This window comes from Taudactylus pleione, unplaced genomic scaffold (genome assembly GCF_031769625.1).
Source record: "Taudactylus pleione unplaced genomic scaffold, aTauple2 ptg000967l, whole genome shotgun sequence".
Lineage (NCBI taxonomy): Eukaryota > Metazoa > Chordata > Amphibia > Anura > Myobatrachidae > Taudactylus > Taudactylus pleione.
The window spans coordinates 10,175,412-10,196,199 of NW_028285368.1; the positions used below are offsets into that span (position 1 = coordinate 10,175,412).

The following is a 20,788-nucleotide window of genomic DNA, read 5'->3' on the forward strand; positions in this document are numbered from 1 at the left end:
GTTTGCACGTGGAGTTCGGATTTTTCCCTCCAAAAAAACGGAACTCAGAACGAGGCAAAACGTCATCTTACATGGACGAACATCATCATTCCTGGACAAAAGACCAGGAATGATGATGTTCGTCCATGTAAGATGACGTTTTGCCTCGTTCTGAGTTCCGTTTTTTTGGAGGGAAAAATCCGAACTCCACGTGCAAACTCGAACCTATCCGAGCCGGCACATCCCTAATACACACACGCAGACATATACATGTGGAGTTGAGTATCTCGGGCAGCACTCATTCCAGAGAACGCAAACATTGGGGCATCCAGGGAGGCTGCAGTGTAGGCGTAACACAGGCAGAAGATATATAGATGTATATGGAGATGGATTAAAGAGAGGGAAAGGGAGCTGGAAGGAAGTCTCAGCCAGCACTCACCCAGGAGGAAGCTGACACTGGCACTCCCAGACAGGCTAGTCAGAATGTTTCTGGCGAGCTGGGCTCTCCTTTACTTTCTGCCACCTCTGACTCTACTCATCCAGCATCACCACCCGGCAATTTCTCACCCGGCTGCGGGCACCCTCTTCCAGCTCCACAAAGTGCAGGGGAGCTGCTCCCTCCTATGCCCGGCATGGCAGCACAGAGTTCAGGAGAGCTTTGATGGAGCCACATACGCTGGAGGCTCTGAAGGGCAGGCAGCAGACGCAGTCCTTCCTCGGAAGTGGTGGCTGCTGTCTGTGATCAGCTTCCGCCTCGGGGTTCCCACAGACGTCGCTCATATTCCATTATTGACCCCCTCACCATTCGGGGGCCCCCGCCGGGCGCTTTCAACATGTACCTGCTGCACTACCCTTAGGTTGCTGCCCTCTGGGCTAGAAGAAGGTCTGGGTCTAACTTTTCTCCCAGGCAGTCTCTGCAAGCCGCCCCCTTAGTTCCCAGCGCCCTTAGGTAGCTGCCTAATGGAAGCACCTGTACTGTTTGTATGTAATTTAACTGTAAGCTTTATCTGTTTTAAGAATACTTTGGGGTAAATTTACTAAAGTGAGAGTTTTTAGAAGTGAGTTTTAGAAGTGATGTTGCCCATAGCAACCAATCAGATTATACGTAACATTTGACTAGCACCTTCTAGAAGATAATAGCTAGAATCTGATTGGTTGCTATGGGCAACATCACTTTTAAAACTCACTTCTAAAATCTCTCACTTTAGTAAATTTACCCCTTTGTGTCCATTTTGAATTTAGAGCGAATACAGGGATTTTTGTTACCCCTTTAACATTTTTATGAAGATAGATAGATATACATATAAATATAATCATATGGGTTGGGTACAGGATGCCGGTGCTCGGGATCCTGTCAGTCAAAATCCTGATGCAGGCAGCCCGACAGGGTTAGTATACTTATGCTGTCCATCCACTAGGTGATTAAACCTAGCGATGGAGCGATAACGATGGTCGTTATCGCTCCATGGCTTGGTATTCGCCCGCAAATCGGGCAGTAAAAGGTTAAAAATGACCAGCGATGCGCGCGCTGGTCGTTTTTAACATCAATCATCGCCCGAACATGACGGTCAACCTGACGACCGCTGTCAGGTTGCCATGTTCGGGGATGATTGATCTGCATACACTGAACGTCTGAACGTTCAGTGTATGCAGTTCACCCCGCGGGAGACGACGGCGTCGTAATTGTGCTGTCGTCCCCCGCATCGCCTAGTGGATGGGCAGCTTAACACTTGTCGCAAGGTATCCTAACCCTTTCCCTTCACCGTACCATTCTTCCCCGCACCCTGAACCTAGCCTTCCCCCCCCTAGTGCCTAACCCTCCCTACCTAGTGCCAAACCCTATCGCTCCACCCCTAGTGCAGCGGTTTTCAACCGGTCATCAAGTGTGCCGCCGGAGAAGCCTGCCAGTGCACACAGCCACTGCCAGTTTAACTTAGAACCCGGGCACCTAGGAGATGCCCGTCCGCACTTACTGTTCTGCACTCTACAGTAAATGATTATGACTGAGGGTACACATGACTGACTGCTGGGTGCCGGTGCCATCTGCGGCTGAGGGACAGGGATGACTGGGAGCTCCTATCTCTGCTACCATCAGGTCAGGTAAGTTATGTGGGGAACTGAGGCAATAATTGAGTTTTTTTTTTCTGTTGCGGGCAATGTCTGATATTGTTTTCCAGTGGGGGCCTGTGTGTGTGTGTGTGTGTTTTTTTTTTCCACGAGGGACAGTGCGTGTATGTTCTTTTTCCAGTGGGGGACTGATGGTGTGCCGTGAGTTGAAAAAGGTTGAAAATCACTACCCTAGTGCCTAACCCTTAATCCTCCCCCTATTTCCTAACCCACTAACCCTCCCTGTCCCCCACTACTGTCGAGATATCTGTGCCAGGATTCTGACCAGTGTCGGGATTCCAGCACTGGTATTTTAAGCGCCGACATCCAGCCCAAATTTTTTGGTATGCGAGTATATTTTTGGCGCCCCCTATACAGTGCCCCCGGTAGTGGTCCCCGCTGTGCAGTGCCCCTTGTGCCCCCAGTAGTAAGCCCCTTATATAGTGCCCCCAGTAGTAGTCCCCCTATGCAGTGCCCCCAGTAGTGGTACCCCCTATGCAGTGCCCCTTATATAGTGCCCCCAGTAGTGGTCCCCCTGTGCAGTGCCCCTTGTGCCCCCAGTAGTAAGCCCCTTATATAATGCCCCCAGTAGTAGTACCCCCATGCAGTGCCCCCAATAGTGGTACCCTTTATGCAGTGCCCTTTAAAAAGTGGTCCCAGTTGTAGTTCCCCCCTATGCAGTACCCCCAGTATTGCCCTTAATATAGTGCCCCCAGTAGTGCCTCCCCCCCTTGTAGTGCCCCTAGTAGTAGTCCCCACTCTTGTAGTGCCCCTAGTGGTAGTACCCCCTTGTAGTAGTCCCCCTAGTGGAGGTCCCCCCCTATGCAGTGCCCCCAGTAGTAGCCCCCCCTTTGTAATGCCCCCAGGTGTAGTTCCCCCTTGTAGTGCCCAGTAATCCCCCCTTGTATTGCTCCCAGTAGTAGCCCCCCCTTGTAGTTGTCCCCAGTAGTAATCCCCCCTTGTAGTTCCCCCAGTAGTAATCCCCCTAGTATTGCCCCCAGTAGTAGCCCCCCCTGTAGTGTTCCCAGTAGTAGTCCCCCCCTGCAGTAGAGACACACGTAATACAAATTAAAAAAAAAACACTTACCTGAAACCCCGCTCCTACTCCTGGTCCCGCCGCCGTTATCAGCTCCTCCATCCATCCTCCCGGGCCGCTTTGCATCATGGGAGAGACGTCATGACGTCTCTCCCATTACCCACTGCGGGATCCGGAAGATGCCCGGCTCCGGCAGTGGGAGCAGCAGCCGATGAGAGTCTGACTGACTCTCATCAGCTGCTAAAGCAAACATACAGCTGCCGGCGCCCTCCACTATGTGGCGCCCTACGCAGCTGCGTACCATGCGTAATGGGAGAACCGGCCCTGCCGATATCCCATGTGCCGGGATTGTGACTACATCCCATTCATATATGTAGGTTGTTGTTTTCTGTTTCTCATAAAACACTATTAACACCTGAGGCCTCTCTGAAATCACTTAAAAGGAGAATTTCTAGCACTCAATAAATGAATGAAATATTTCATATCGCTTTGTTTTTAAAAAAAACATACAAACAGAGCACGATAACAAGATTTTATAATTGCTATATGTGAGGAAATATGATTATAACTACGTATTTTTAAACTCTGAATGGGGAAGTTATAACACTTGGTCCGTTGTGAAGCACAAGTTCTCTTTCTTTCAGTGCTTGTGCTTTATATTAATGGATTTATCTACAAATATTTGTATAACCTATTAGGTACATTGCAAGTATAGAATTTTAAATACACATTACAATTATATTTTAATTGCTTTGAAAATTGAGATGACTATAGAGATCATTGATCTCAGACAAGAGTAAATTTTCACAAACTGAATTTATAGGCAGTTGATAGCATAAACAGCAATCTGTCTCTCACACCTTCATACTTTAAACTACTCTACTGTAAATCATTGTTTGTCATTTTGACAGGGCTAAAGGCAATTGGCTTATGTCCAGCTAGTGAAAATACATATGTGGAGCCAAAAGCTGTGTTAGACAGGTGAGTGAGCATTACAATTGAAGAAATTATTACAGATAATCTGGTTAGGATGTGATATCATTGACACTAGGTGGAAGCTAAAAGATAATAGATTTATTTTAACTGCCAGATGACTTTGGTTCTAGTCACTAAATTACAAACCGTTCAAGTGCACACCCTGGCCACCCTTGGCTCCTCAACCCATTCCTCAGGCACCCCGCTTCTTACCTTGTGTGGAGCAAGGGCAGAGCAGCATCTTCTACTCCTGTCAGACTAGTAGTATGGCATATGACATACAAAAAAGTTCTGTTGAAAAAAATGGACAAAGGGATCAATCCAATTACTGTAGGTGCGAGTTGCAAGTTTGTTTCATGAAACTTGCAGACTTCGCATGAATGCACGCACCTGAGAATTCTCAATCCATTTAAAAATGCCTATTTGTGGGGGGCGTGGCTTGGTGGTCTAAGATGGTGGACGCTACTTCCAGAGTTCCTCTTCAACCACTTATATATTGAAGGTTCCCTGCCTACAGGGTGGCTGAATACTGCCTATTTGTTACCCGGTGTACTGCTCAGAGTGTCGTCGACCTGATGAGCCCATCTGTGGGGCTCCTAATACTCTATTAACCCCGGAGGTGTGACATCCACAGCAGAGGTCTCTCCTAGGAGACTCCCGCCGCCATTTACCCCGCTATCGGCTGCCACCCTACGCATCTTACCTGGGGTGGTTTCCTACTGCCTGGATGGACCCATGACACTGGTGAGGTGGCTGGCTTCCTGGACATCGCCGAGGACCACAGTCACGCTGACGTCTTCCTTCCTTCTGCAGCAATTCCTGCGGCCGGCACCTGACACCTCCACTCCCTGCAGACTGGGCCTCTTGATGCACGATCTCCGCTGTCTCTGATAGGGACGCTGAAGAACACAGCCACATTACCTTCTACCCTTCCACAGACTCTTCAGCGGCCGCCATTTATCCCCTCCTCTCCCTGCAGACTGGGCTCCAATGCTGCGTGGTCTCCGCTGCCTTTATCTGAGACAGCAGTTTGCCTCCTCCTGGCAGCTCAGCAGCCACCCATGACCGGGACCCCACAACTAAGGTCTGCTGGTTACCAGATCCCCCCACTGTCTCCTGCTACAATGGAGACTCAGGACCCCCCAGAAGGTACTATTACTCTCTGCCTCCCATTCTCCACATGTGCCTGTCTCTCAGTTCCAGTTCCCAGGTATCCCATAGTGTACTTCCATCTTTATTGTAGTGATTGAGTGGATCACTTCTCTTCCTTTTAGCACATACATATTAGACCATTCTGTGGAGAAGTTTCTAACTTGGTACCCCACAGCAATATTGGCTGACCTACAATATATTACTACCTAATTGTTCCTCCCTTGTGCTGGAGCTCCACCCTGTTGTCACTTTCTACAATTACATTCCAAATGAAATTTCCTATTATTGTCAATATTGCCATTGCTACAATTGGGATCAACCTTTCCTGTTTGTGAGTTCCAGCTACGGGGTCCACGCGATGAGGCCAACCCTTCCTACTACTGCCATCTTTTTATTCAGTTCTCCTACCCAATGAATTTGCTACTCCAGTAACTCCTACCATACAATTTCCAGGTGTGCATTGCTGATAAGAAGTTACAACTTCCCCTCCCCACCTCTCTACCTGTTTTTATACCCTTTGTCCCTCTCCGCCAATATGCCTAAATACAAGAAATCAGGCTCTCAAGGCCTTGTGTCTTATTTTAAAGCAACTCAGGCCAATGACTCTCAGAGACCACCTTCTACCCCGTCTCTAGGCGGGGCTTTTGATGTGGATTCAGAAACTGAAGATTTGACGGCCCCATCTACCAAAGCAGACATTGCTGCTATCCTTGCTGAGATGCGAAGTTTCCGTCAGGCCATTCATGACGAGGTACACAAGGCAATATCTGGCCTCCAGACTGAGATCACTGACCTAGGTTCCTGTGTGGACGCTCTTGAGAGGAAACAGGAAAAGATCATTAACTTCCAACAAATGTCTGAACAGGACAGTGTTCAACTAACGTGGGACTTTGTGTTGCTTGCCGACAAACAAGAGGACCTTGATAACAGGGACGAAGAAATAATTTCAGGATCCATAACATTCCTGAGTCCGTGGAATCTGCCCATCTAGAAGATTATCTTTTACGTCTCTTCCACTCCCTTGCCCCTACCATATCAGATGATATGCTTCTCCTCGACAGAGCTCATCGGGCCCTTCAACCTCGCTCCCAGGCATCTGATTCGCCTAGAGACGGAATTCTTTGTTTCCACTATTTTAAGGCAAAAGATTAGGTTTACTCCTAGGCCAGGCGTTCTCCCGACACTGCCTTTGAGGGCGCCAAACTATTAATCTTCCAGCATTAAAGAGGAGAAACTCTTACCTTAGCAAAGAGACATGAAATGAAGGACATCACCAAAATACTACGCAATCATAACTTCCGCTATCACTGGGGCTTCCCCTTCAGTTTGCAGGTTCGATCAGGCAACAAGTTCCTTACTGCAAAGTCCCCCGATGAAGCCCTACATCAAATCTCACAATTGCATCTCCCACTCCCCACGCCTCCCGCCACAAATGGTCCTTCTAAAGATGACGTGAAGCCCTCACCCTCAAAGGTCCATGGTCCTCTGGTGAAGGGTATGGGGCCCTTATCTCAACGAGCCCTGAATAATGTTTGGTGCACAGTTGGCGCTAGTCCTAATCCTGCCACAGTGACCTGATTTACATATTATTCTTCCTTTGTTACTTTATATTTTTCTCTATCTGGGAACTAGGTCCCTTTATTGGACTTATTCCTCCTTACTGTTCAATTGTTTATATTGCTGATACAGATCTCAGGTTACATTTCATGTTTTGCTGTATTTTGCTACATAATATTCCAGTAATAATGTTTCCATTTATGTTATTATGTACACTTTAGTGGCCCACTGCACTCCCTAGCTTCACAGGTCACCCCATTTTCCTCCCATCTATGGAGCTAACCATTCCCCTGACCTGATTCTGCCAATGCCGTCCCTCGTCTTATGTTAACCCTGGGTACTAGAGCAACTTATACTGTAGATCTGACATATGATGCTCTGTTACTGTTTTTTCTATGGTATGACAAATGTTCTCCCATTTCTGGTGTTAACTATTTCCCTGCCCTGGTACACTAATGCCTTTCCTTGCCTTATTTTAATTTTTAATATAGATATTAGGGCAATCTATAGTTCTGATGTCTATTGCTTTGTCTATTTTGACGTTATTACTGTGGCAGACTAAATTTTATATTTTACTGTATTTTATTTTGTATCTAATACTATTTTCCCCTGTGTTCTATTTACTGATATTGAGTCTCAATACATCAGTTGTCCTCCACCCTAGCTTTATTGCCCACCCTACTTTATGGTTTCTACGTTTTCACCATTTATTTGCCTGACACAGACATTGACCCCTTTTCCCCACCTTATCTGTGGCGGTTGTATTGCCATCCTTGTCTCCCTAACCTATATATATATATGTCCCCTCTTCTCCTTTTAAGTAACTTCTTGTCACCCTGATGTTTTCGTGTACTATCTTTACTTTTAATCCACACCTGGAGCTTGTTTTCTCCTTTATTATATCCCCTTAGCTTAGTGCTCCCCCTTTGGTATCTTTGACCATTCACCCCCATGCGGTCATAATGACCGGCCTCAGACAATCTAGGGTTTGTAGCCGACTACATCCGTGGGTCCGACCACAAGGACGGGGCCTTCCTCATTCCTCAATCTCTTTTTCCTTCTTTTCCTCTCTCCTCTCTCTTTTTCCCTGGGGCCGAAATCCGGGTTCTCTAGTTGATTACTCACCTATTCTCTTTTGACCACTTTTCGCTAATCACTCCCCACACTCCTCCATGACTACCAAACTTATAACATTTAATGTTAGAGGTCTGAACAGCCCATTTCACTGGCATCCGTCACCCTGAACTTAAATCCAAATACTTCCCCTCCACTTATCAGGCTTGTTATCCTACCCGTAAAAAGAAGGGTGTCGCTATATTATTTTCTCGACATTTCACCTTTGTTCCCTCCTTAGTCATTCGGGACCCAGAGGGGCGCTATATTCTTTTGGTTGGGGAATTAGATGGTACCCTTTTTACATTTGTTAATGTTTACGCCCCCAACTCTGCACAACCACGTTTTTTTTGCACTCTAATTTCGTTGTTGTCCCATAGAAGATGTAGAGTTGTCGTGGTAGGTGACTTTAACACTACCCTAGACTCACACCTTGATAGATCTAAACCTCCCCCATGCTCATCTGTAAGCTCTAGCCGTGCTATTTCAGATGCCTTGCAACAGTTTCTTTCTCAACACCTCCTATTTGATGCATGGCACATGAAAGAGCCTACTGCTAAAGATTTTACTTTTTACTCACCTGTCCACGATGTCCACACAAGGCTAGATATGATTTTCTTGCTATTGATCCTGCGCAACTAATCCTAGATGCCAGCATTCACCCCAGCACCTGGTCAGACCACTCCCCATTTACAGTAGATATTGAATCTCCTTTTCCTCATAATCATTTTCATGTTTGGTGCCTTAATGATAGGCTCCTTGTAAATCCTGTCCTGACCTCTGAAATCACAGAGTATTTTTCTCTAAACTCCAGTCCTACTGTCTCTCCTCAGCTTCTCTGGGATGCCCATAGAGCAGTCATCTGAGGATCCCTGATTAAGTCAGTGGCTTTTGACAGGAGGGCTAGGACTAAGAGGCTTCTTGAACTCATGGACCTCGTTGCTCAACTAGATAGAATCCATAAAACCTCAGGCTTGGCCGATGATTATCGTAAACTTGTGGCTGCCAGAGGAGAACTTGGCCTCCTCCTTACAGCAAAAGCTGAGACTTCTGTTAAATGGCTTAATCAGAATGCTGGCATCTAGATTACAGTCTAAACTCTCACAGAACAATGTTCTGATGATTAAATCGCACTCGGGCGTATCTGTCAGGGATTCCTCACATATCACTGAGGAGTTTCTTAAATTTTATACTAACCTGTATAACCTTTTGTCCTCTTTGGGTAACTCTCTCCCTATTGTGGACTCTATACTCTATACACAACTTTTTAGCCAGCTGTAACCTACCTAAACTATCCTCATCGATCCTTGAATCCCTCAGTGTCGAAATCAAGGCACAGGAGATCTCAGAAGTGATAAAGAACCTTAAGGCCAATAAGGACCCTGGCCCAGACAGCTTTACTCTCCCCCCCATCTTGCTGAGGTGTTCAATGGTGGGATGTCCGGAGGCTCTTTTTCCAAAGAAGCCCTTGAGGCTAGGATTATTGATATACCCAAAGAGGGAAAAGACCACTTCCAATTGTGCTCATTACAGACCCATCTCACTGTTGAACACTGATGTTAAGATTTATGCCAAGATACTTGCCAACCGCCTGAACTCAGTGTTGCCCAGCTTGGTACATAACAACCAAGTTGGTTTTATACCGGGGACACAGGCCAGGGACAATACCAGGCGAGTTATTAGTCTCATTCACTCCATCAATTCAAATTGAACTCCAGCCCTGGCACTCTCCCTAGATGCTGAAAAGGCCTTTGACTGGATCTGCTGGTCCTTCATGCTCCAAACATTGAGGGCCTTTGGCTTGGGTGGTAATTTTCTCCAAGGCATTCAAGCTCTATACTCTACCCCTTCTCCGCAAATGGTCTTCTCTTATCCCCCTTTCTTATAACCAATGTCACAAGACAGGGGTGCCCTTTGTCACCCTTGATCTTTGATTTGGTTATTGGACCCCTTGCAGCTCAAATCCGCCTTGATTCGGATATTAGGGGTACCTCATTTGGAAAGGCAGAATTCAAAGTGTCCCTTTTTGTGGATGATGTACTCCTAACCCCAACTTCTCCCCATATGTCTCTTCCGAAACTGTTTCAGGTATTTGCTGAATACGTCTCACTTTCAGGCTACAAGAATAACTTTTCTAAAACTGAGTCCCTCGGTCTCAATATATCACCCATGGCCTTGGATCTTCTGCGTCACATTTATAATTTTGCCTGACGCAGAAGATCCAAGGCCATGGGTGATATATTGAGAGCGAGGGACTCAGGGCCTGATTCAGAGCCGGACGTTCTGAACGAGCGCCTGCTCTGAATCAGGGCGTTTTGTTTTTTTTGGAGCGTCCTCCTGGATGCTCGCATAGCTGTGGGTCGCCACCCACAGCTTATGCGGGCGTCCATGATGATGGTCGCGATGGTCAAGACGAGACCCTGCAGTAGGGTCTCGGTGACTGCAAGCCCTGGAGTGATTTTGGCTCTGATAGAGCCAAATTTCTATCAGAGCCAAAATCACTCCCACTGACATCACTAGTGATGTCAGTGGGGCCGGACCCAGACGGTAGGCGTTCCCATGGGAACGCCTCCGTCTGGCAGCCACGCCCGCGGCACGCCCACCAAGGGGGGCGTGCTGTCACTCAACATCAACAGCACGCCCCCTTTGGTGCGAGACCCGGAGCGACAGCTTGGCTGTCGCAATCTGGGTCTCGCGCATGCGCACGACAGAGCTCCCTCCGTCGTGCGCATAGGGCACCATCGACCCGCTTGCAAGCGCTCGCGAGCGGGTCTGAATCAGGCCCTCAGTTTTAGAAAAGTTATTCTTACAGCCCGAAAGTGAGCCATATTCAGCCAATACCTGAAAGAGTTTCGGAAGAGACATATGGGGAGAAGTTAGGTTAGGAGTACATCATCCGCAAAAAGGGACACTTTGTATTTTGCCTTAACAAACATGCTGATAAGCTCTCTTCACATATTTTAAATGCAGCTTGATGTCTACGGTAATTGCAAGACACTGGAAAGACATTGATTCTCCTTCACTACAACAAATCATAAATAAAATATCAGCTTATCTCCACAATACCTCTCTGGTTCCTATACAACAGCACCACACCGCGTGGGATCCTTTCCTCAGGCTTTTCGAACCTCCTACTCTTAACGATCACAATTTACTTATATTTATGTGTTTGTTTATTTTCTCTCCATTTTGCTATGGCGAACAATGTGCTACATAGACCCGGATTCGGCCTCCATTCTGTCCCCCCTAACACATTCTTCCTCTTCTTCCTTTTCCTCTTTTTGTCTCTGCATTTTTTCCTCCTCCTTCTCTTTTCTATGTGTTCTTCCCATTTTTCTAATTTTATATTTTGTATTGCTATCTACAATCTATTTTAATATGTGCTTTGCTACATAGCAATTTTCTCTTTTCTATATTTTTTACTTTTCAGATTCGTTTACGCTATGTGTGTCTGTATGCTACTATGCTATTCTGCATTTTTGTTTCTGTATATTCCAAATGATTTATTTCTGTAAAATTTTAAATAAACTTGTTTAAAAAAAAAAAAAGCCTATTTGTGGTGCTCACAGTGGGGGGTTGCGAATTGCCAGCCAAATGCGATGTGAGCGAGGTGCATCAAAAAGTGTGGTAATCTTCCTGGACCCTGAAAAAGTTACAATTTAGTTTGCAGAATCATACAGAAGGCTGTTAGTGGGCATGAGGCAAGTACTGGAGATTTTTAAATGGTGTTAAACGGCTGATTTGTTCATTTTTAGAAAAAGTAAAAAATTATAAAAAGCAAACTTTTTCATTACTTTCGTATGAAAAAAAGTATAAAGAAGGATTCTTTTGGGGTACTTTGAGATGACTAAAAAATGTAAAAAAAATATATATACTTTTAGAAAAATGAATACTCTAATTAAATTTGGGATGCATAAAGCAACGAAAAAGTTTATTTTGGGGTCATTTGAGGTAATTATTTAACCCCCCCCAAAAAAATTCAATGTAATTATTGGACTAATTAAGCTAATTGAAAACTTTCAATTGCCTAATTAGTCATTAGGGGGATGTCAAACGGGTTCTGCACGGTGTCCCAACATTTTAACCCTCAAATAAAGATTTTTCTCTACCATCTCTATGTGAAAGGAAAAATGTGAAGGTACTCTAACTGGTTAAATACGAGTTTCTACTTGGATTGAAATATCAATTCGCAATGCGAGTTTGCTGAGGGAACAGCAACTCACAATTCACCCCAATGATTTTCTTTCAAAGCCCACCAAAATATAACAAACTTGGTATTTTTGCTTTATTATAATTTTTTTATATTTACAACTAAATTAGATATATCCGCATTGGCTGTGCTGCAGGGCCATCCCGATATGTCTGTGAACTACCTCATTCACAGACATATCGGGTGTACACAGACGCTGATGCACTTGCGATATATCAATCATTTATAGAACAATGCTTGAGAGATGTTAGAATTCCACTTACACAGGGCTTATCAAACTATATCACATCAGATTAACAGAGGTCATGTCACAAATAACAAAACATTATCTGTATCTGCTCAATATAATGCCAATCTTGATATTAAAGGCAAACATTAGCAACCATTGAGAAGAAGTCAATTTAAATGCAAAGTAATATATAAACATGAAGAAAGCAAATAAATTATTGCATACTATAAATTAATGCTTGCTGTGATCACAAACTCTTAGGGGAAATTCTTTGATTTAGTGCTCCAAAGACGTGTGTACTTCAAATATAAATAAAACTGAACATAATGTTTTGATGGAGACATCAACAAAGTTTCAAAGTAAACAAACAATAGGCAAAGCTCGTACCAGAAATGAAACTGTTTCAGGCATGTACTTTAAATTATAATTCCGTACAGACTAGGATTCTGGGAAATTCTCCAATTGACATCTCTTGAGGATATTCTGGAGCTAAGGACCATACACAAATGCTTGCTGTTGAGCACACACTCTTAGAAGAGGTTCTTTGTCTTGGTGCTCTAAAAAACGTGAATACCCCAAATGAAAATGGACTAGATGTAGTGGTATATTTACTAAAGTGCAGGTTTTTAGAAGTGGAGATATTGCCCATACCAACCAATCAGATTCTAGCTATTATCTTCTATAAAGTGCTAGATTAATGTTAAGTAGAATCTGATTGGTTGCAACATCTCCACTTCTAAAAATCCACACTTTAGTATACATACTCCGTAAAGGATTTCCATTAACATGGACAAAATTTCAGTGCAAGCAAATGACAGTTCCAGTAATACTTGTACTAAAGATTAGACAATTACAGGCATATAAATCGTAATTCCGTCCAGGTTAGGGTTTTGCAAGATTTTTCCAACCAACAAATTGTGTTTATATACCAGAGAACAAAAAGCTTTCATAATAGAAATTAAAACATATTGGGTCTCACTCACTGTGGATTGCTAAGCGATTACAGCTGCTATTACGCACGTAGATCTGCTGCGAAAATATGCGAATGTTTGCAATTGCAAAGCCAGCATAGAGACACCCACTACCGCTATCTCACAGACCTGCGTATACATTGGTACCATCGATTAACATCGGTCCCTCACGCACAATTACAGCAGGTCTGACCTTACTCAGAAATTGCAACTGTCGTCGCATGCAGTGAGTACTCCAGCTGCGAATGCCGTTGCAGTGGCTAATTTATGCACACCCTGGAAACGGCGTGCAGAAGTACAGGCACTCCTGCGTTTTTCCAACCTTCCATCCATCACCACCCCCCAAATGCTGACGTCCCATCCCTCATTCTGCGATGGCTTTGTCTCTGCGTGCGTGATCGCAGTGTGAACGCAATACTGGCAGGCGCATGTGAACTGCAATGCATAAGCAGTACACACCGATCTACGAACGATGTTGCAGTTACGTTCCGTGATGAATCAGGCACATAGTGTAATACGTATGTCAAGGTGAAGTATAAAGCTATTTCTTAAAGTAGTTAAAGTCTCATAACCAATAAAGAAGTTGAATATGCTTCTCAGAAGGAATCTTTCGTACTTAATAATTTCCTTCAAGGAAGCCTAAGTGTTTTCCACAACAGACACTTACATATCCACACAGGACAGAAATGTAACAATACATGGGAGCAGATTCAATTAGCCGCTGCAGTTAACGCGCTAAGAAAATGAATCAGCCTCATAGTGTAATACCGTATAAGTGTATTTATATGTATCATTACTTCATCATAAAATGTCTGCACATAAAATTGAAAAAAATATAGTTTACCCATATTAACAACAGTGGCAGTACTGGTACTTTTCAATAATGAAAAGTGGAAGCTCAAGGATGGAATTCACAGAAGCCCTGATATATACAGTATAATATAAGAGCACAGTCATGCCCTTTTGATTCAGCCTTACTATAAGTAAGGCTGAATCAAATATACACTGGTGCCTGACCATTACACCAATATGGACTGTAATGACATTTTATTCAAATACATATACTTTAATATGGAGTTGGTTCCCCTTTTGCAGCTATAACAGCTTCCACTCTTCTTGGAAGGCTTTCCACAAGATTTTGGAGTGTTTGTGTGGGAATTTGTGCCCATTCATTCTGTAGAGCATTTATGAGGCCAGGCACTGATATTAGATGAGAAGGCCTGGCTCGCAATTTCCATTCCGGTTCATCCCAAAGATGCTTGATGGGGTTGAGGTCAGGGCTCTTTGCGGTCCAGTCCAGTTCTTCCACACCGAACTCATCAAACCATTTCTTTCTAGTTCCTGCATTGTGCACTGGGGCACAGTCATGTTGGAATAGAAAAGGGCCTTCCCCAAAAAGTTGCCACAAAGTTGGAAGCATAGCATTGTCCAAAATGTCTTGGTATGCTGAAGCATTAAGATTGCCCTTCACTGGAGATAAGGGGCCTAGCTCAAACCATACCATTATGCCTCCTCCACCAAACTTCACAGTTGGCACAATACAGTCAGACAGGTAATGTTCTCCCAGCATCCACCAAACCCAGACTCGCCCATCTGAACATGTGACCGCGTAGGTTGAAGGTCGCAGCCGCTGTCACATGTCTATGAACATGTGATTCCATGGACCCAATTGGTGCATAGTAATCAAATCCCCTTGGTAACGGGGAGATACACGAACAGGAATGAGCATGAATCTCAGTCACGTGATATAATGTGTATATCATGTGACTAGACAGAGAGCATGAAAACGGAAGAAGGTAATACTAATTCTCGTGTGATCTTATGAAATTACTATTCAAGCTGTATTTCTGTGAAATAATTAAAATGAACCAGGTATATTGGTCTTCCTCCTTTATACTTTTGAACTGTTGTTATGATTAGAGAAGTGAATTAGATGGTTGATTGGTCTCCATGTGTGAACAAGCATTAAGAATTAGAGGGGTATATAAGGACCCTCCAGGATACTACATTACCACCTTTGAAAAAGCTGCCACTCCAAGACAGCAAAATGCGTCAGTGACCCAGCCTACCCACAAGTGACCTCATAAAATTGTCATCTTTACCTGCAAAAGCCTGAACCAGCCTACCTGATACACCACAAAGACTTATATTGTTCTTGGGACTTTGTACATCTGCCAGGATTGGACTCATCCACCGTTTTACTTTGAGGATTCCCAATGCCATCTATGGACTCTATACTTAAAGGAACACTCCTCTATCAGTGAAGGAAACTGGTAAATATATATCTATTGGACAGTCCCTGTATCTCTCCTATGAGAGAGGTGACTATTGCGTAGTGTTTGGTGTTATCATACATCCAAAGGTACTTATAGGAACAGGCACGTGAGTGCGGACATTGTGTGGATTAGGCATTTGCTCGCTTCAGAATTGTTTTAAAGTAATTTTTTAAGAAGTGTACTATTGTTTTTATTAACATTATTTGGTATTGTGGCATTAAATATTGTTTATCATCTTCCATAATAGCGCTATTTATGTACATTTCTTTATGTTGTAAGGGTTTGACTATCCCTTTTTTTCATAGCTGCTAGGAATAGCTTCGCCAGTAAAGTTCCTTTCATGGTACTGTACATTCTTGCCCATCTGACTGCCAAACAGAGAATAGTGATTTGTCAGTCCACAGAACACGTTTACACTGCTTCACAGTCCAGTGTCGGTGAGCTTTACACCACTTCATCCGACGCTTGGCATTGGACTTAGTGACTTGAGGCTTGCATGGAGCTGCTCGGCCATGGAAACCCATTCCATTAAGCTCCCGCCACACAGTATTTGTGCTTACATTAATGTCAGTGGAAGTTTGGAACTCTTCAGCTATGGAATCAGCAGAGCGTTGGCGACTTTTACGCACCATGTGCTTTAGCAGTTGTTGACCTCGCTCTGTGTTTTTACATGGTCATCCGCTTCGTGGTTAAGTTGCTGTTCTTAAATGCTTCTACTTTCTAATAATATCACTTAAAGTTGACCGTGGAATATCGAGCAGGGATGAAATTTCACAAACCGTCTTATTGCAAAGGTGGCATCCTATCACAGTACCACGCTTGAAGTCACTGAGCCCCATTTTGTATCGCAAATGGAGACTGCATGACTAGGTGCTTGATTTTATACACCTGTGGCAACGGGTCTGATTGAAACACCTCAATTCAGTAATTAACAGGTGTGGCCAAATACTTTTGTCCATATAGTGTATGTATACATTTTATATTTATTTTATTACACAGCCCTACAGAATATATTAGTGTTATGTATGTAAAAAAATAATAAAATACCAATAACTAGAAAATATATCATATGATGCTATCTTCTTATTGGAGAAACGGACATGGGAAGTAGAACTCTAACCGTTGACATATTTTTTTCATACATGAATACTATATAAATGCAAGTTAAACTGTTATCTTTTTATATCCTTACAGTTTAAGCAGTTATGCTTTCATCATAACAAATAACCAATACATAGGAAATTACTTTCCTTGGGTCCATTTCACGCTTGTTATTGAATATGACTGCACTGATTGCTGGCTAACACTGTGTCATGACCAAAATATTTCCCATATGACCCTAAAAACCTGTCTACCAGATGTACTGTTACTAGGTAAGTAAGTAATGGTGTCTCTTTTCATGGATGCTGCCACTTGGCTCTATTGATTAAAATACTGTTTTTGTGTGATGGTTGGTGAACAAGCATGCCCATGTAATTTTATTTAGAATTCTTATCTGAATTCACAAACTAAATGTTCCAGTCTTACACATTGTATGATTTGATGAGATTTATGTCACTTTTTTTTTTGAATGTGTGATATATGTTTTTTCATTTATACTTCTAAATCAGTGCTGTTATTATTATGATGTTTTATCCTGAAATAAATTCTTATTAAAACATATAATTATGTGTGCCAGCACATGGGGTATATATTACAGTTTGGAGAGCAGAGCTCAAATGCATCTCAAAATAAAACCGATTTATCTATATGGAGAGCAGGCCTAGCATCATTCACCCAAATTATCCCAATTTCAGTGGGAGAGTGTCCCCCCCAGTGACTGCAATGGCTATGCTGTGACTGGCAGTGGCTTCCTATTGGAAGAGCTACCTGCCAGTCACATATACAACAGGCAGTATCAGGGGGAGGTGTCACCCAGCGAGGAGGAGATGGTGAGTGATTGCACCCTCTCGTTTTCAGCGGCGGCGGCCCCCCTCATCTAAGAGGGTAGGAGCCGCCACTGTGGTAAAAAGAAATGTAAAAAGTTTCTCCATCAGGGAATCTTACACGTGATCCTGAGTGGTGTAAGTTGTGTTCTTTTATTACAAAACAATGTCAGACTGGCTCGACTTGTTTGGATTTTAGATATGCATATATTGTATGGAATATACATACAATACACTGGAAAACAGGGACATATTTAGTGCTAGAGCAAGGCTGCTACAATGCAAACATAGGAGTTCTGGATAAACAATAGTTCCTGTATAAATTATTGCTGGCAAGTAACCATTTTAACAACTGTAGTTGAGAAAATAAGGGTCTGAACTAAAAGCTGTGAGTAAGGCTAGGTACACACTAGGTGACCCGCCAATGTGACGCCCAATAGTACGACAGCACGAGACATCAGGCGGGCGGTACACACTACACAATCCAGTGAACGACTGCCTGATATATCTTTCACTTGCACCATTCACCTTCCTGGCGTTGGTAGCTGGGTCACTCCATCATGAACATCAAGCCCGATGTTGGCGCGTGGGAGTGCACATAGTGCATACACACGGTTCAATTTGGCATATTGTCTGAGAAATCGTCTATTGCATACCCAGCAATAGGCTACTTAATAGTTCGCAAGTGCTGAGAGCAAAATTACTTTTAGCTACTTTCATGTCAGCCTCTCTCAGATTCATGTGACTGTTCAGACACAGAGGTTACAAAAATGAGGAACATACAACATTACTGATCCCACTGTATGATAATACCATGTAGTTCTCAGCTTCATTAGATATTTGAGAATCATTATTATAGAGGATTTTAGCTTATTTAACTTATTACTCCGAATAATGTTTCCTTAAAATGTTTCATTTTTGCTTTTGTTTTATTAGAAGAGTTCACAAAGAGCAGTGACAAAGATCTTCTATGTGACATGCAAGTTCCATATGTTTTTCTGTCATCAGAGGAGCTTATAAATAGTTCAGAAATACTACAAGTACTTGAGTCAAGGTAACGTGATAAATACTGCCAGCCAATAGGGGGACACTTGGGGCTCTATTTATTAACATTATTTTTACTAAAATACTGTGAAAAAGGGTGTTTTCACACCCTTTTCACATTATTTTAGTTTCACCTAAAGATACTAAAGGGCAATTTCAGTAGCATTCGTAAAATTGTACTCCAACCCCTAGTTATCACTTATTTTTAGTAAGCAGATCGCATTTCCCATAATTGTAGTGGGAAATGTGATCTGCCTGGTAGTTACTAAAAAGAAATTGTGAAAAAACATACTGGGGGAGGCCCTGTGATAACAACTCCACCTGGAGGTGGCGTTATCCAGGGTCTCCCCTTGTTACCGGACTCCTGCTCCGCTCTAACGGGCAGAGCAGAGCCAACCCCAGTGATCAGCAGTGTGGTCTATACAGACCATACGCTGATACACTGTAAAAAAAAATAGTAAAAGAAAAAACTTACCTGAGTCCAGGGACTGGTGATCAGGGCTCCGGGTGATGTCCTCCCTCCAGTCAGCTGGTCTTCCGTCCTGCACTGGAGCCCGGTCGTCACCTGACCGGAGCCACGGAGGACATCACCGGAGCACCGATCACTGCAGGTAAGTGTAATTATGGGAGGGAGGTCGTGATCGCAGGGGGGCGGGGCTTAGCGATTGGGCAGGGCTTAGCTACGGCTGGTCGGCGCATGCGCGGGAACTTGTCACAGTATTTTTTGCGAAAATACCGTGATAAGGCTGCAGAAGGGATTCACAGGGAGCTCTGTCCCTGCAAGGAATTTTTAGTAAATCCCTGTGATTTTGCCTGAATTCGCAATGCAAATTCAGTCGGTAATATCACACTACAATCTACATTACAAATGCGGTTTGTAGTAAATAGAGCCCTTGGAGTGATTTATGAACCAGAACGAGAGCGGCACATTTCTTTATATATAAATTTGCATACAGGGAAACCGGGGGAGGCCCCCACATATAGCTACAACACCAATGCTGGGCACTGTGGCATATGTGAACAGGAGGTTTCTGTGTCACATAATGTGAACTGGGACCACTACAGTGTGCTTAATACATTTGTGGTGCTGGGAGTATTAACAAATTCTATATTTTAATAACATCGCCAGGATAATTATTGAAAGTTTTATTGGTGGGGCCCCACAAACTTTATTCGGGCCCTGCAAATGTGCCTGATCGTGTGTTCAGCAAATACATATGCGAATGCCCACAATCAATATTAGTTACTGTTCAACTCACCCTTATAAACTGTTCTGCTGGTTTTGCAAGGTTGTAGGTACAAATGGAATGTGAACAATGGAGCAAAAATATCACTTTGAGGCCTAGCAACACTTTAGGAATAACCTCTTCATTAATTAAACCATTATCGTTTTTCTCCTAAAAAGCTTTGTGACTTGTCAACATACATTTAACTGGTTTACTTGTACAATTGCATTTATAAATGCTCTTTCCTGTATAAGGGACACCTGAAGGATCCTGGAAAAGTGGGCAACTCTCCCGCATCCTGACGGCCAACCCGTGAAGCGGGTGAGACATGTTGGCACAATTCACTATGACTGTACAGTATCTTCACAGCCCCATATCATATAGCTGGAAATCCCAGCAAAAAGTCACAAGGGGCTTGGCCTCCATCCCACCTGCAACCTACTCTTCTCAGACCTCCTGGACATAAACTTGCTGACGTTGCCAAGTTTGTTTGAAATTGGTCATAGACCGGATTTCTGCCACCTCTGAGCATGTGTGCAAAACCAATCCTGTTGTGAGGAGAAAATGGATCTAAGGCACCTGGTATCCAGGAGCCTCTTCTGTGAGGACATTCTTTTCACCTCTTACTTCTAATTTAAAATGCAGCAAGATAGTTCCTAATCTGCGCATTGGAAGATCAGATGTATTTGTCATGACACAGCGTTTGTTCTGTGGGCTGCATGTTTTCTTGTTCATACATGACTTTCACATTGCATAATCCCTTTATATAAAGTGACATTTAGAAATGCTCTTTCTGTAGGTTCCACAACACAGAATTAAGTCTTTAAACAACATCATCATGTGGCAGTCGACAGGTGACTTGTCCTAACCAGGAACCTCTCCACGTTTACAAAAACAGGAATTTGGTACTTACCTTAAATTAATTTCTCTGATTCCACAGGGGACACCTGAGCTAAGACACTGGGGTATAGACAGTGGTAGAGTGGAGC

The 20,788-nt window shown here is 43.6% G+C and overlaps 1 protein-coding gene across 1 annotated transcript in view; it reads left to right on the forward strand.

Annotated features, from left to right (window-relative positions):
• SHOC1 (shortage in chiasmata 1) overlaps positions 1 to 20,788 on the forward strand; it is a 420,839-nt gene that overhangs the window by 352,323 nt on the left and 47,728 nt on the right. Inside the window, exons 18-20 of the mRNA XM_088460117.1 lie at positions 4,033 to 4,102; positions 16,799 to 16,977; positions 18,469 to 18,583. Of these exons, the coding sequence (XP_088316243.1) occupies positions 4,033 to 4,102; positions 16,799 to 16,977; positions 18,469 to 18,583 (364 nt within the window). The remainder of the gene's footprint in view (positions 1 to 4,032; positions 4,103 to 16,798; positions 16,978 to 18,468; positions 18,584 to 20,788) is intronic.